The 16,579-nt window shown below is 37.9% G+C and overlaps 1 protein-coding gene across 2 annotated transcripts; it reads left to right on the forward strand.

Moving 5' to 3' along the window:
* The first annotated feature begins 500 nt into the window (after window positions 1-500).
* On the forward strand, window positions 501-10,828 carry LOC106052479 (uncharacterized). Of its 2 annotated transcripts, XM_013207864.2 has the most exons (6): window positions 501-963; window positions 1,812-1,942; window positions 2,948-3,050; window positions 7,947-8,116; window positions 9,035-9,212; window positions 10,460-10,828. In XM_013207864.2, the coding sequence occupies exons 1-6, from the start codon at window positions 712-714 to the stop codon at window positions 10,466-10,468; spliced, it is 843 nt and encodes a 280-aa protein (XP_013063318.2). In that variant the 5' UTR covers window positions 501-711; the 3' UTR covers window positions 10,469-10,828. The 2 variants fall into 2 exon arrangements, with proteins under 2 accessions (XP_013063318.2, XP_013063320.1); XM_013207866.2 differs by lacking the exon at window positions 9,035-9,212 and having other exon boundaries at window positions 503-963.
* The last annotated feature ends 5,751 nt before the right edge of the window (window positions 10,829-16,579 follow it).

The raw sequence follows: 16,579 nt of genomic DNA on the forward strand, positions 1-16,579 counted from the left end.
TTCCCGTTTCCCTTTCTACATTTCTCTTGGTATTTTGTTCTCTAAATAGAAAGAAATATCGATTTGGTTTTATAAATTGTAATCGTTTATTTGACCCCATTGGAATGTCACGAAATAACAATAGGTTTCTATTTATTTTCCCAATCAGACATCTCACCATTGTGTCTAATCTAGCCTGTTTGTGAAATGGTCTAATAGGTTTTATTGGGCGAGTCCTGGTACATGACTTCTATTTTCCCGAGGTTTATAGGTAAACCGAAAGAAGCGGCAGCGAATGCAAATTCGTTGATCGCGAGCTAGCAGGGCGCAATCATCGGCATAGAGAAGCACTTATATATAGTAGTTTAAAGACGTTTCTTCAACAAAGAAGATAATTAAGTCCTACGCATTTCATGTGTCAATCTAGTCATGCATTTTTTTCTGAATGTGACAATACACATTTTTTTAAAATCCAAAAAGCAACTGTGCCTAGCGGTGCAGTGCTGTTGTTGAATGGCCTTTGACTACGCCGTGACGTCATACTTCTCAAAACAAAAAGATAATGTCGGCCATGGCGCTCTTCTGAACGCCCCGCCATCACAATTCATCACCGAAAAAAGCTCACAGCACCATCTTGCTTTTAAAAAGGCAGTTCAATTTCTGAAGCTAAGTAACAAAGTGTTGTTTAAAATTGGCATTATATATAGATCTCTATAATAGACTTACTATTTCATGGATATAGGCTATCCAAATATGGATCCTGAAATCGAGAGACCGCGTGGCTATACCGAGACTGTCAGCGGAGACTACTCGTGGGACCAGTATGGGCTCAGGATCAAGTGGACGGAGCCGGAAGTCCCCGGGGAGTTTAGGAATCCCCTGAACGAGCCTCTGAGACTAAGGGTCTGCGTGGAAACGAAGAAGGCGCTACAGGTCCCCCCTGATGACATCTCCGCATGGTGCTGGACGCACATGCGGTTTCAGGTAGATCTAGATCTATACCAATTAGACATATAAATATTAGAATCTAGATCTAGTCTAGAGTCTAGTCTAGAACTAAAAAATATAGATCTAAATTGTGATGTAATTGTTTTGATATTAGAATAAATAAAGGTTCTAGATCTAGTAAATCAATACTGTCAATAGAGCTCTGACTAGTCACTGATTTCCAAGATTGGGTGTGGGCATCAGAGGTCCGCTGACTCTAAACTGTATCGGCAATTGCCTTTACTTAAAAAGTTAAGATACATAAGCTGCGTGGAGAGGGGGTAACTAATGATGTGGGCGACATCGTTCCGACCTCAGCTAATGCCCTCATTTCTGTGAGATGATCAATAGTTGCTTCGCGACTGAAAGAGGCCATATATATGATCGCTGATTTATTCTTTGTAGTTGTATATAGGGCCTACATTAAAAGATTTACAATCTAGATTCTAGATCTATGGATGATGCTCTGACTATTGGCTGGTTTAATCTTTTAGGTTTAGAATAACTAGAGAAATGAGATGTCGATGAAATCGGCAATGCAGGTTATTATTAGTATTAAAGACGTTTAGTATTAAAGACGTTTAGTACTACGTTTCTGCAAAGCTTCTACCAACTCACTTTGTCTGTTTAATTAATACACATTTTGTACAGGTCCTCCCCTTCCCATGAGTGGATCACGTTGAACGTTTTGTACAAAAAATCGATCACGAATGAGGAGCTAGAGAGAGAGAGAGAGAGAGAGGGTCAACAGCACTGCTAGACTTGTAGATCTATTTGTTGACAGACATGTTGAGTTCATTGTGTGTATACATTGTTACAATATAGCGTCCTCTTTCGTCCTAAAGGAAAATCCGTATGGTATCTGGAAAGAAATACGTCTGCAGTACAACCCAAAGTGTACCCAGTGGGATGATCACGGCATCAACACATACGTCTTTCAAACGTTTGTCACGCCAACACTTAATGACAATTACAGGTAAACATTTGTCACGCCAACACTTAATGACAATTACAGGTAAACATTTGGCACGCCAACACTTAATGACAATTACAGGTAAACATTTGGCACGCCAACACCTAATGACAATTACAGGTAAACATTTGTCACGCCAACACTTAATGACAATTACAGGTAAACATTTGGCACGCCAACACTTAATGACAATTACAGGTAAACATTTCAAGCGGAAAAAACGTATTGCTTCCACTTTTTCTTTTGTTACCATACTTCTGTTTAGCTTCCAGACTCTTCATGGGTTGAACAAAGTAAAAACAAAAACTGAAAATCCGAAGAGTGTTTCGAAAACGGCCCAAGCGATTTTCCTACAAAAATGATTACACGCTTATTGTGAAAAGTCTTGTTTGATGGTTATACTTTTTCAAACGTATAATGGCCTTTAACAAAAAATTGGCACACTTTTTTTTCCACTGCTTCAGCATTCCCACACTAGACTTAAAACGTTTTTATTCAGTAAAAAGTTGACTAAATAAATAGACTTATAGTTTCGCACCACTTTAGGTAGACTTAAAGAGTTCCAGTCCCTTGTAAAATCATAAGCTGGCAGTGGCATAGCTAGGGAAGGGGGGGGGGCTCCTAATGAGTGTTTTTTACATTAAAAATTAAATATTACGCAAAAATGCAGGGGCCCCCAAAGAGGTCAAGCCCCTCGGGCCCCCAAATGATGGGAAATTCCTAGCTACGCCCCTGTTAGCTGGGATGTATTGTTCAAAGCTAAATGGAAAGACTTTGTGCAATAAGGAAGAATTATAAAACTTACAAGAACTAAATAGATTGGGACGCTATATAGACTATCATCAAGGAGAAATCAATTTGTTTAAAAAACGTGTTTAGGTTTTACGTGTTTACCTTAATGAGGATTTTTCTCCATTTTTGTTTCCCACTGTCACTTGGATAGTTCGTAGCTTTTCCAGTCACATTGTCCGTCTTTTTATTTAGTTTCTCTCACATTTTCTCTCACAGACTGACCTTCAACGTGAAACTCGGTAAAATTATGATCTGGGCCAACAGTTTTCAGATTGACAACATGATAGACATTCGAGAAAAACCTGCCAGAGGGACACAGGTAGGTCTGGACATGTTGATCCTCCATCAGAATACAAACTTGTCTCTCTCAGTCTTCTCTCTGTCTTCTCTCTCTCTCTCTCTCTCTCTCTCTCTCAGTCTTCTCTCTCAGTCTTCTCTCTGTCTTCTCTCTCAGTCTTCTCTCTCAATCTTCTCTCTGTCTTCTCTCAGTCTTCTCTCTCAGTCTTCTCTCTGTCTTCTCTCAGTCTTCTCTCTCAGTCTTCTCTCTCAGTCTTCTCTCTGTCTTCTCTCTCAGTCTTCTCTCTGTCTTCTCTCAGTCTTCTCTCTGTCTTCTCTCTGTCATCTCTCAGTCTTCTCTCTCAGTCTTCTCTCTCAGTCTTCTCTCTCAGTCTTCTCTCTCAGTCTTCTCTCTCACAGTCTTCTCTCTCAGTCTTCTCTCTCAGTCTTCTCTCTCAGTCCTCTCTCTCAGTCTTCTCTCTCTCAGTCTTCTCTCTGTCTTCTCTCTCTCTCTCTCTCTCTCAGTCTTCTCTCTCAGTCTTCTCTCTCTCAGTCTTCTCCCTCAGTCTTCTCTCTCTCAGTCTTCTCTCTCAGTCTTCTCTCTCAGTCTTCTCTCTCAGTCTTCTCTCTCAGTCTTCTCTCTCTCAGTCTTCTCTCTCAGTCTTCTCTCTCTCAGTCTTCTCTCTCAGTCTTCTCTCTCTCAGTCTTCTCTCTCTCAGTCTTCTCTCTCAGTCTTCTCTCTCAGTCTTCTCTCTCAGTCTTCTCTCTCTCAGTCTTCTCTCTCTCAGTCTTCTCTCTCTCAGTCTTCTCTCTCAGTCTTCTCTCTCAGTCTTCTCTCTCTCAGTCTTCTCTCTCAGTCTTCTCTCTCTCAGTCTTCTCTCTCTCAGTCTTCTCTCTCAGTCTTCTCTCTATCAGTCTTCTCTCTCTCAGTCGTCTCTCTCTCAGTCTTCTCTCTCTCAGTCTTCTCTCTCTCTCAGTCTTCTCTCTCAGTCTTCTCTCTCAGTCTTCTCTCTCTCAGTCTTCTCTCTCAGTCTTCTCTCTCTCAGTCTTCTCTCTCTCAGTCTTCTCTCTCAGTCTTCTCTCTCTCAGTCTTCTCTCTCTCAGTCTTCTCTCTCTCAGTCTTCTCTCTCTCAGTCTTCTCTCTCTCAGTCTTCTCTCTCTCAGTCTTCTCTCTCAGTCTTCTCTCTCTCAGTCTTCTCTCTCAGTCTTCTCTCTCAGTCTTCTCTCTCTCAGTCTTCTCTCTCAGTCTTCTCTCTCTCAGTCTTCTCTCTCTCAGTCTTCTCTCTCAGTCTTCTCTCTCAGTCTTCTCTCTCAGTCTTCTCTCTCTCAGTCTTCTCTCTCAGTCTTCTCTCTCTCAGTCTTCTCTCTCTCAGTCTTCTCTCTCAGTCTTCTCTCTCAGTCTTCTCTCTCAGTCTTCTCTCTCAGTCTTCTCTCTCTCAGTCTTCTCTCTCTCAGTCTTCTCTCTCTCAGTCTTCTCTCTCTCAGTCTTCTCTCTCAGTCTTCTCTCTCTCAGTCTTCTCTCTCAGTCTTCTCTCTCTCAGTCTTCTCTCTCAGTCTTCTCTCTCTCTCAGTCTTCTCTCTCAGTCTTCTCTCTCATTGCTAATAGGGCAATGACAGACTACTGCCCATCATGGGCGTAGCCAGGAGGGGGTTTGGGGTTCAAACCCCCCCCCCGAAATGAAATCCCCCCCCGAAGGGGGGAGTCGGAATTTAGTGACTGATTTTTTGCTTTGATTTTGTTTATTTTAGGTGAGATTTTAATACTAAACCATCACTTGCCCCAGCACAACCAAAGGGGTTTTGAGCTTAAAACCCCCTACCAGGGGGTTTTGAGTTTAAAACCCCCTACCAGGGGGGTTCGATTTTAAAAACCCCTACCAGGGGGGTTCGAGTTTAAAACCTCTACCAGAGGGGGTTCGAGTTTGAGGATAAAAAATACATCTTCAGTGTAAGAAAAAAAAAGCAAATTACGCACTCAAAATGTTATGAGCGTTGCCAAAAGGGGTTTTGAGTTTAAACTCCCATTCAGAGGGGTTTGATGCTAAAAATACCTCTTCAATATAAAAAAAAAGCAAATTACACACTTAAATTATTTGAGCGTAGCCAATCCAATCGGGGGTTTTGAGTTTAAACCCCTCTTCTACAGATGGCTTTTTTTTTTAAAGTTTAAACCCCCTCCAAATGGTTTTGAGTTTAAGATCCCCCTAAAGAGCATTTTGAGGTGGAAAACCCCCAACAGATGATTTTGACGATAAAACTTCCCTTTTCGATATAAAATCTAAAGCAAACTACAGACACTTAATTCCAAGAGCGTATTCAAGAGAGGTTACACATTTTTACCAGTGGCTGGGCTCCATTAATAAAGTGCAGTGAATAGTCATCTACCGAAATTGAAAAACACTAAATGTGGCTCAACAAAGATGGCTAAGACAGATTTTAGGAGTCAGTTATAGAGATCGGGTCTAAATCAAGGAAATCCTATGCCGAACTGGGAAACGACCCCTTAGTAAGATTGTGCGAGAGCTACGCATGAGGTTTGCTGGACATGTTCTCCGACAAAATGAATAGCGCATAAGAAGAGTTGCAATGATATTTTAGTACAATTTAGCGCCACACTTTCATGGAGGTGGGAAGAGGCTTCAGACATTGCCAGTGACAGATTTTTGTGGAAACATCTTGCCGCCAAATACGCCGAAAGGCGCGGGAGGGTCTAAGTCAGTAAGAATAGCAGATTAGGTTTTTGAAATAGCTGGATAATACACTGTAGATACCTCAAAATATGCATTTTGTTAGCTTTCAATATAGGAAAAAATGCTCGGCGGCGAAGCTATGCCCCGCGCTCGCGGAGTTCCCGGCGCTCCCCAGACCTCCTTGCTAGCAAGCACGGGGAGTTTACAATTTTTTCCCTAACTCCAGAAAGTACCTATTTTAGAGTAGAAAGAATGAAGGGTCAGAGGCCACGTATACATGGAGGTCCTCATGGCGGGTGGGATGAGGCTTCAGACATTACCAGTGACAGATTTTTATGGAAACAGCTTGACGTCAAATGCTCCGAACGCGCGGGAGTCAGTAAGAATAGCACATTAGGTTTTTGAAATAAAACTTTTTAATAGCAGGAAAATGCACTGTAGATACCTCAGAATATGCATTTAGTTGGCTTTCAATACCAGAAATAGTGCTTGGCGGCGGGGCTTCGCCCCGCGCTGGGGGAGCTCCTAGGGCTCATGCTAGAAAAAAATCCCCCCCCAAACCCTCCCCCCTCCCCCCCCGAAAAAAAATCCTGGCTACGCCCATGCTGCCCATATAATATTTTAGTCAATAAATGTATAGTCGCTTGTATATGTCGACAGATACAAAAGAAATCTATTGTCTGTTTTACCAATAAAACTTGTAGATACAAAAGAAATCTATTGTCTGTTTTACCAATAAAACTTGTAGATACAAAAGAAATCTATTGTCTGTTTTACCAATAAAACTTGTAGATACAAAAGAAATCTATTGTCTGTTTTACCAATAAAACTTGTAGATACAAAAGAAATCTATTGTCTGTTTTACCAATAAAACTTGTAGATACAAAAGAAATCTATTGTCTGTTTTACCAATAAAACTTGTAGATACAAAAGAAATCTATTGTCTGTTTTACCAATAAAACTTGTAGATACAAAAGAAATCTATTGTCTGTTTTACCAATAAAACTTGTAGATACAAAAGAAATCTATTGTCTGTTTTACCAATAAAATTTGTAGATATTAAAGAACACTGGATTTAATTTTTTGGGTCTCGGTATGACACTCATTTTCAGAAGTCTCTACAATTCAAACGCTCTAGACAACTTTTCCAAAGTCCAGGAGTTCACGAGGTCAAATGAAAACAAATGGAGATTAGAGGTGGACTAGAGTTGTGCTGACTCCTATCTTTCCTAGGTCACCAGCAGCTCGCCTCTGTGTTTTTATGTACCTGTAGAAAGTGTCGAATGGAAGCTTTAAATACGGACATCATGACTTAAATATGAACATCATGACTTTAATATGAACATCATGACTTTAATATGAACATCATGACTTTTAATATGTACAACTTTACTTTTAATATAGAAGCATAGCTTTAATATGAGCAACATGGCTTTAATGTGTTAGCATGACTTTAATATGAGCAACATGGCTTTAATGTGTTAGCATGACTTTAATATGAGCAACATGGCTTTAATGTGGTAGCATGACTTTAATATGAGCAACATGGCTTTAATGTGGTAGCATGACTTTAATATGAGCAACATGACTTTAATATGAGCAACATGGCTTTAATGTGTTAGCATGACTTTAATATGAACATCATGACTTTAATATGAACATCATGACTTTTAATATGTACAACTTTACTTTTAATATGGAAGCATAGCTTTAATATGAGCAACATGGCTTTAATGTGGTAGCATGACTTTAATATGAGCAACATGGCTTTAATGTGTTAGCATGACTTTAATATGAGCAACATGGCTTTAATGTGGTAGCATGACTTTAATATGAGCAACATGGCTTTAATGTGGTAGCATGACTTTAATATGAACTTTAATACGGAAGCAAGACTCTGAAATGAACAGCATGACCTTAATATGAACAACATCAGTATCTTCTTAGCTTATATAATACAGATGTTACTTCAAAAAAGAAGATGATTACGTCCCATTTTAAATATGGCCAACATGACTTCAATATGGACAACTTGATTTAATATTGACAACTTTAATTAGATATGGACATTATTAATTGGATATGGACCTTATTAATTGGATATGGACCTTATTCATTGGATATGGACCTTATTCATTGGATATGGACCTTATTCATTGGATATGGACCTTATTAATTCCATATGGTATGTTATCTTTCCAAATGTTTCATGTTATGCTTGTACTTGTGTTTCATCCTCTGCTGTCCAGACCACAATATTCCCTTCAGTTCACTTCGCTTGTAACTTCACGGACGATAAATCCGCCAGGACGGATCCGAATGTCACCAGCAGACCTACAACTCCCCGCCACTCCACCAGAAGTACGACGTCTCAGAATCCAGGCCGCCAGGTGTCCACTCGTTTCTCCACTCAGCTCAGGTAAGAACATGCATAAAGATCAATTCTTCTTCGCAGTGGCGTCACTAGTGTCGGTGTCACGCAGTGCGGTAAGCGCGATGTGTCACCCCCCCCCCCCCCAGGAAAAAAAAATCCTCCTTAAAAAAAATGCTTATTCTGTTTCTTTTTGTTGAACATTAAAACTGTAAGCTAATTAATTAATTAGTTACAACCGAAAATGTTTTTCAATTCTATTGTAAAATGTCGTTTTTTTGTGTTTTTTACATGTTATCAATAATTATTTCATAAATTAAAATGTAACATTATTGAATTTAGAAACAGTTTAACATTTATACTCGTGTATAAATCAAGCACTGAACTAATTTTCATCCTGCTAAACATCATGGAACAAAGCCTGGGATACCAACAAAGGATGTTGATCAGTTTTGGTGATTAAAAAAAAGCGTTTGAAAGGATTCATCTGAATCACTCGGAAAATAATAAGAGAATAAGGCATCTAGCAACAATTTGTCCAGATTCAGCGACGTGTCTAATGCGAATCAAGCTGTCACAGCAGACGATGGAATAATGGAATTGTTCAACATCGAGATGGGGTGAGAGATGAAGTTCAATCTTATCTTCTAGCCATCGAACATATCATTAAAACAAAACATTAATCAGGCTGCATTCGGGTTGCCATGCGGGTATAACAAAACTGAGTTGGATTTTGCAGACAATATAGAATTACTTTGAAATACAATTAAATGTATATTAATATAATCATTTTCCCAAAGGCCACCCATGCTTCTAGAGGTGGCAGGGTGAAAAGAGGCTAAACGTGGCTGAGAAGGATCCTACGCATATCATACCGAGATAATGTAAAGAAATATTTTCCCGCGCAGTCTTTCTCCTCAGGGGAAGTGTGACAGTCCTTTAAGTCTATGTGTTTTTCAATCTAAGGGAAGTGAGACAGAGCTTAAGTCCATGTGTTTCTCAATCTAAGGCAAGTGCGGCAGAGCTTAAAAGTCCATGTGTTTCTCAATCTAAGCCAAGTGCGGCAGAGCTTAAAAGTCCATGTGTTTCTCAATCTAAGGGAAGTGAGACAGAGCTTAAAAGTCCATGTGTTTCTCAATCTAAGGCAAGTGCGACAGAGCTTTAAGTCTATGTGTTTCTCAATCTAAGGGAAGTGAGACAGAGCTTAAAAGTCCATGTGTTTCTCAATCTAAGGGAAGTGCGAAAGAGCTTTAAGTCTATGTGTTTCTCAATCTAAGGGAAGTGCGACAGAGCTTAAGTCTATGTGTTTCTCAATCTAAGGCAAGTGCGACAGAGCTTAAAAGTCCATGTGTTTCTCAGTCTAAGGGAAGTGAGACAGAGCTTAAGTCTAAGTGTTTCTCAATCTAAGGCAAGTGAGACAGAGCTTAAGTCCATGTGTTTCTCAACATTTTACAACCAGACAATTTTACGTTCGCCACCAAACTGGTCAGACGTGTTTGGGAGAGCGCTTTAAAGCTCTGCAAATGTTTTAAAATTTGTTAATTTATGATCTGCATTATAATCGTATCTTTTCAGCTTCAGAAATTCTTTCTCCTGGCGTCTGCAACGCCTTTACTTTTCTTATAGTAAGAATAGAGAATATCAAAAAGGCCACCATTGATGAGTTTAATTTAACAACGCAACTAGTCACGAAAAATATTCGACCATTTTTAAAAGAGAAATTTCAGAAAGAATCCCAGAGAGACGTTTTGAAATGTTTTCTTGAAAAAGTTTTGACCCATATTGTTACATACGTCTCTCGCGGTCTACATTTGACGAGGTCTTGTTAGAAGATGAAATGACGTCTATTAGTTGAGATATTTTAATTTGTAAAACATTGGTAATAATATCATTTTACCAATATTCAAACATGGGTCAATAACTGAAATGAAAATAAAACATTTTTTTCCGCCGTCGTGTCCCCCTTGTTGTAGGTCGGTCGTTGGGTTGTAGCTCTAAGCAACTAGTACAAATGAACCAATCTAAGCGTTTTATATTTAAATAAAACAATTGTAAATAGCTTGAATAAACTTCTTTTATGAAATAAAACTCAATTTAAATGTTATTACAATATTCACAGATTTGAGATGAGATATAGATCTAATAGTAATGAAATAAACTGATATTTAAACAAAATCTAGCTCACAACAAAACAACAACTTTACTCCTGTATCAAGATCGTCTGCCGTTTCACATTTCGCAAAATTCATCATCCTCACACCATAACCAACAATCAATCATTGCTCCGAGGTACTCTATCAACGTGTGGCGCGCCAAGTTATACGAGGGCGCCTAAATTTTAAATCTGCAGACGACTTATCTAGTTTTTCTTATTCTTCTTTCTATTTGAAGGCAAGATGACCAGATGTCCACTGGTGAAGGTGAAGTTAAAACAGAGGAGGAATAGGAGATGGTGGTGATGTTGTGAACTGACTAGGTCACCCAACCGCCATCGATCACCCCTTCGAATACGCCATCAAGCCAACCATCTCACAGATCATTCACTGAAGTCATCGCTGTCTTTAAGACGCACTCTTCGGCCATGACACTAATACAGTTCCAGAAATTTAAGCCCCGTTACAGCGTGACAGAAGTTGTTTCTCTATCAGAGACCAAAGCAGGCAGAGATAGTGGTACAGTTGTTGTTACCTCAGAGACAAACATCAGTCAGTATTGGTATTCATGCTTAATTCAATAAAGAGAAATCGGGAAAAAAATCAATATATAGTGTCTTATTGAATTTTTTATGGTATCACTTTTTGCAATAATGTTTTTTTTTTACTTTTAATTTAGATTTAATTCTAGATCTTATTTCAAATGAAGTTCTTAATCTTCAACTTATTCTTCATATGATTCAGTTCAAGTTCTAAAAAAAAGTTCTATTTCTAAGTCTTATTCTAAATCTAGATCAAATTGTAATCTTGTTTTAAATCCATCTCTAGATACCTCAGATTTTTTAAAAAATGTCTAATTTCGGTAGAGTTGCAAGGTGAAGGAATATGATGGCGCCATATCCCTCTCCCTCATTTAAGAAAGGAGGAAGTTGAATAACGGCTGGTTACAAATATCATTAGAATCAATCAGTGTGCATTCTTAATATAAATTGTCAATACTATCCTTTGATGGCAAGAGAGGGTGCGTTTGCTGTTGCGAATCCCGAAGCACCAACAGGCAAAGGCAAAAATCCTAGCACTCAATTATGAGAAGTGCTTAAAATCTTGGGAGGAATCCGAGAAGGCCCGTAGTTTCTGGCGTCACCCAGATCGCGACGACCCATGGTGGCTTGTGAGCAGATCACACCAAGCAATCAACTCTGAGAGTTAAGGGGCTACGTGTCTGTACAGTCACTCAATCTATGGGGGTGGGGCTATGAGGCATTACACCGAACGGCAACTAGCGGATCCAGAACTTTCGGGGGGGGGGATTTTTTTCCAAATCCTAACCCTAATGCATAGTAAACCCTACCCCTATTCATATAAGCGCAAAATATTTATGTTGGTCATGTTAGTGCCCTTTCTCTTGACAGCTAAGGGGTCTGGGGGAGCGCTGTAAGCTCCCCCAGTGGGGTTCTTCATTGTATTAACGAATGTTAACAGAATGTTAATTTGAAGCATTCTAATTTCATGAACGTTTTCTCGAAGGTTCTCGTGAATCTATTTAAGTCCAAACATGAACATAAAGTGTAGGGAGGAGGGGGACACACTGACACTCACCACCCATAGACTACAACGACATGCATCAATTTAGACGTAGCAATCATAAGACAAAACAGAGTCCAGCTTCAGACAGGCCATATAGCACTTGCACGCAAAACATGTCCACAACTTAGGATTCCACGCATGCGTCAATACCACATCCTAGGCCCGTTATTTGAACAGACAGTCAGGTAGAAGATAAAGACAGACAAGTAGAAGACAAAATGACAGAGACATGTAGAAGACAGACAGGTAGAAGACAGACAGACATACAGGTAGAAGACAGACAAACAGACAGACATACAGGTAGAAGACAGACAGACAGACAGGGAGAAGACAGACATGTAGAAAACAGACAGGGAGAAGGCAGACAGACAGGGAGAAGACAGACTGGTAGAAGACAGACAGACAGGTAGAAGACAGACAGGTAGAAGACAGACAGACAGGTAGAAAACCAACAGACAGAAGACAGACAGGTAGAAGACAGACAGACAGACATACATGTAGAAGAAAGATAGGTAGAAGACAGAACAAAATTAACTTACAAACAGGTGTATTGAACACAATTAACTTACAAACAGATGTATTGAACACAATTAACTTACAAACAGGTGTATTGAACAAAATTAACTTACAAACAGATGTATTGAACACAATTAACTTACAAACAGATGTATTGAACAAAATTAACTTACAAACAGATGTATTGAACAAAATTAACTTACAAACAGATGTATTGAGCAAAATTAACTTACAAACAGATGTATTGAACAAAATTAACTTACAAACAGATGTATTGAACAAAATTAACTTACAAACAGATGTATTGAACAAAATTAACTTACAAACAGATGTATTGAACACAATTAACTTACAAACAGATGTATTGAACAAAATTAACTTACAAACATGTATTGAACAAAATTAACTTACAAACAGATGTATTGAACAAAATTAACTTACAAACAGATGTATTGAACAAAATTAACTTACAAACAGATGTATTGAACAAAATTAACTTACAAACAGGTGTATTGAACACAATTAACTTACAAACAGGTGTATTGAACACAATTAACTTACAAACAGGTGTATTGAACACAATTAACTTACAAACAGATGTATTGAACACAATTAACTTACAAACAGGTGTATTGAACACAATTAACTTACAAACAGATGTATTGAACAAAATTAACTTACAAACAGATGTATTGAACAAAATTAACTTACAAACAGATGTATTGAACAAAATTAACTTACAAACAGATGTATTGAACAAAATTAACTTACAAACAGATGTATTGAACAAAATTAACTTACAAACAGGTGTATTGAACACAATTAACTTACAAACAGATGTATTGAACAAAATTAACTTACAAACAGATGTATTGAACAAAATTAACTTACAAACAGGTGTATTGAACACAATTAACTTACAAACAGGTGTATTAAACACAAATAACTTACAAACAGGTGTATTGAACACAATTAACTTACAAACAGGTGTATTAAACACAATTAACTTACAAACAGGTGTATTAAACACAAATAACTTACAAACAGGTGTATTGAACACAATTAACTTACAAACAGGTGTATTAAACACAAATAACTTACAAACAGGTGTATTGAACACAATTAACTTACAAACAGGTGTATTAAACACAAATAACTTACAAACAGATGTATTGAACACAATTAACTTACAAACAGGTGTATTAAACACAAATAACTTACAAACAGGTGTATTGAACACAATTAACTTACAAACAGGTGTATTAAACACAAATAACTTACAAACAGGTGTATTGAACACAATTAACTTACAAACAGGTGTATTAAACACAAATAACTTACAAACAGATGTATTGAACACAATTAACTTACAAACAGATGTATTGAACACAATTAACTTACAAACAGATGTATTGAACAAAATTAACTTACAAACAGATGTAATGAACAAAATGAATCACTTACAAATGAACGTCTTTTTTCAAATATTATTTTTCGAAAACATTTTTTTTTTCGGCAACTACCTTTATGCCTTAATCTAAATCAACTTTCACAATCGTTGGAGTCTTTCAAGAAACAAATCAGATGCATTCTAATGTAGTTAGGGCCTATACAATCATAGTAGAATTTATTTAAAAAAAAAAAGAAAAAAAAATGAAACGTCTTAAAAATTGCTTTTTAAATTAATGTTTTGCGTTTCCTACAAACTAAACAATGTAGAGAAGTATGGATTGTTCGTTTTATTCTTAGGTGATTATTTAACGCAGCTTTATTTTCATGTGAGCTCTAGTTTAGATATTTATTCCAGAGAGCTAGCATCTATTACTGTTGACGTTTGATCCTGTTTGCTTTTAAGTGAAAAATAACGTCAATTGTTTTTTGTTGTTTTTTTTTGTTTGTTTTACTTTAGACAATAAAATAAAGACCATGGCTTGAATATTCCTGGTCCATGGGTGAATTCACTGGCGGATCCAGAACTTTGGAGTGCGGGGCGATTTTTTTCCAAACCCTAACCCTAAGGTCCAGTAAACCCTAACCTATGCATAAACGTGCATACAGCATATATTTATATATATATTCGATATATGAGAATAAAATAAGACTGTTTCTCAAACTTCGGCGAAAAAAAACCAGTCATGTTGAGGCCTTTTTATTTGCAAGCTTGGGGGTCTGGGAGAGCGCTATAAGCTTCTTCGGTGGGGTTCGGGGCGGAGCCCCGACGCCAAAAGCGTTTTCTTGCATTTTTCACTGCAGAAACGCATTCTCCTGACATCTACAGCTCATTATTTATTAGTGGGGTTCGCCAAAAGCGTTTTGTTGCATTTTTCACGGCTGAAACGCATTCTCCTGACATGTACAGCTCATTATTTTTCAGTGGGCTTCGGGACGTAGCCCCGACGCCAAAAGCGTTTTGTTGCATTTTTCACGGCTGAAACGCAATCTCCTGACATGTACAGCTCATTATTTATTAGTGGGGTTCACGGCTCAAAACGCATTCTCCTGACATCTACAGCTCATTATTTTTCAGTGGGGTTCGGGACGTAGCCCCGATGCCAAAAGCGTTTTGTTGCATTTTTCACTGCAGAAACGCCTTCTCCTGACATCTACAGCTTATTATTTTCCAGTGGGCGCCAAAAGCTTTTTCTTGCATTTTCACAGCTGAAACGCATTCTCCTGACATACAGCTCATTATTCATTCTATTGAAAAATGTTGAAAAATATTCTAATATGAATTCCTTAATACATTGCAAATAAAACCGATTTGTTCTTTGAAAAGATAATATACCCCACATATTTAGATTAAGGCTTTGAGGATTGCCGCCGAAAAAAAAAATTCGATAAATAATATTCAATAAAACTCAAGCATAAATTGTGAGTTATAGTCCTAAATTTATTTAACTTGAAAAATATGAGATTGAGTAAAGGTTGGAAAAAGGCGAATAGGAAAAGATTATCTGGTTTTTGAACTCATCTCAACCGTGACTGTTATAAAAATTTCGTTTGAATTATAACTTTCCAAAGCAAAATCTTTCTTAAAATAGTTATGATAAATTCATGTGAAATTACACAAACTCTGTCTGGAAAGGGGAAGGGCGGTAAAATGAAAACGATTAATCCTCGCTCGGTTTTATAATTTCTGCTAATGATTGCATTTTGCATTTAAGAATAGGGGTTGAGCGACTCGATATAAGATTTTACTTTATAGCATATATAAATTATATTAGTGACAGATTTTTTTTAATTTTGTAATTTCTTACTATAATACAAAAAGAAAAAGTATTGGTTTGTCCGATTGGGGGGGGGGGGGGGAGGTGATTGCATGTATGGCACTTCCACCTGTTTATATTATATAGATATTCGATAAAAGTAGGACAGCCCCCCCCCTCAAAGGGTTTAGATGGGAAGGGCAGTAGAGGTATTCGCTCCTCCCCTTCCAATCGGCCAACAGGTGAACGACATAATATAAAGACCAGTTAAAATACCAATAACAAGTGTTAATCATATAGATATGTAATTGATTCTGTTAGCAAGCTGTGATTTCTACAAATAAATAGGACCGCCCCCCCACTCGGAAGTTTATGGTTGGGGGGGGGGGCGGATTGATGCCATCGCCCCCTCCCGACCCTACCAAATCGGCCAAAATACTAGAAGGGGGTGGCGAAATAATCTAAAAATAGGTTGTAATATAAATAATTAGTATATATTATTAACATAAGTAATAAACTCGTATACAAATTGTGTGAATTCTATACTAAAATTCGTCCGCCCCCCCCAAAAAAAAAAGGGGGGGTTGCCGAGTGGGGGGGGGGGCATCGCCCCTACCGCCCCCCCCCCCCTGGATCCGCCAGTGGCTGAATTGGACGGGGGCCGCATCTGAGTTTGTGTAATAACACAAACTCTCTTTGTAATCTTGTTTTGTTTTTTTTAAGTTTGTGGAGGTCCTCATTTCAGAGTGAGACTCTGGGCGGCTTCCATTATGTACTTTCCATCGCAAAGTCTACTTTTGAAAAATACACTATAAACATAAGTTAGGCTACGTATATGGAACATATTATGATTAGGCCCTATATAATTAAAATAATTAGAAACATGACGGAGCAGTCTTTAGATTTCACAAGATAAGAAATCTAGAATGTGTAATTAATATTCAGATTATTGAGAAAATTAATATATATAATTTTTTAGAAAAAGAAATTCGCGATTAATTGCGTTTTGTTTGAATGGTGGACAACGAATACTAGGAAACACACAAATG

The sequence above is a fragment of the Biomphalaria glabrata genome, chromosome 3, assembly GCF_947242115.1.
Source record: "Biomphalaria glabrata chromosome 3, xgBioGlab47.1, whole genome shotgun sequence".
In the NCBI taxonomy this organism is placed as follows: Eukaryota; Metazoa; Mollusca; class Gastropoda; family Planorbidae; genus Biomphalaria; species Biomphalaria glabrata.

Bases quoted from the DNA above. Each gene is read 5' to 3' on its own strand.
- LOC106052479 (XM_013207864.2), top strand. From the start codon at position 712: ATGGATATAGGCTATCCAAATATGGATCCTGAAATCGAGAGACCGCGT. The intron at 964-1,811 runs GTAGATCTAGAT...TTCGTCCTAAAG, and splicing joins GGACGCACATGCGGTTTCAG to GAAAATCCGTATGGTATCTG. The intron at 8,117-9,034 runs GTAAGAACATGC...TTTCAATCTAAG, and splicing joins CGTTTCTCCACTCAGCTCAG to GGAAGTGAGACAGAGCTTAA.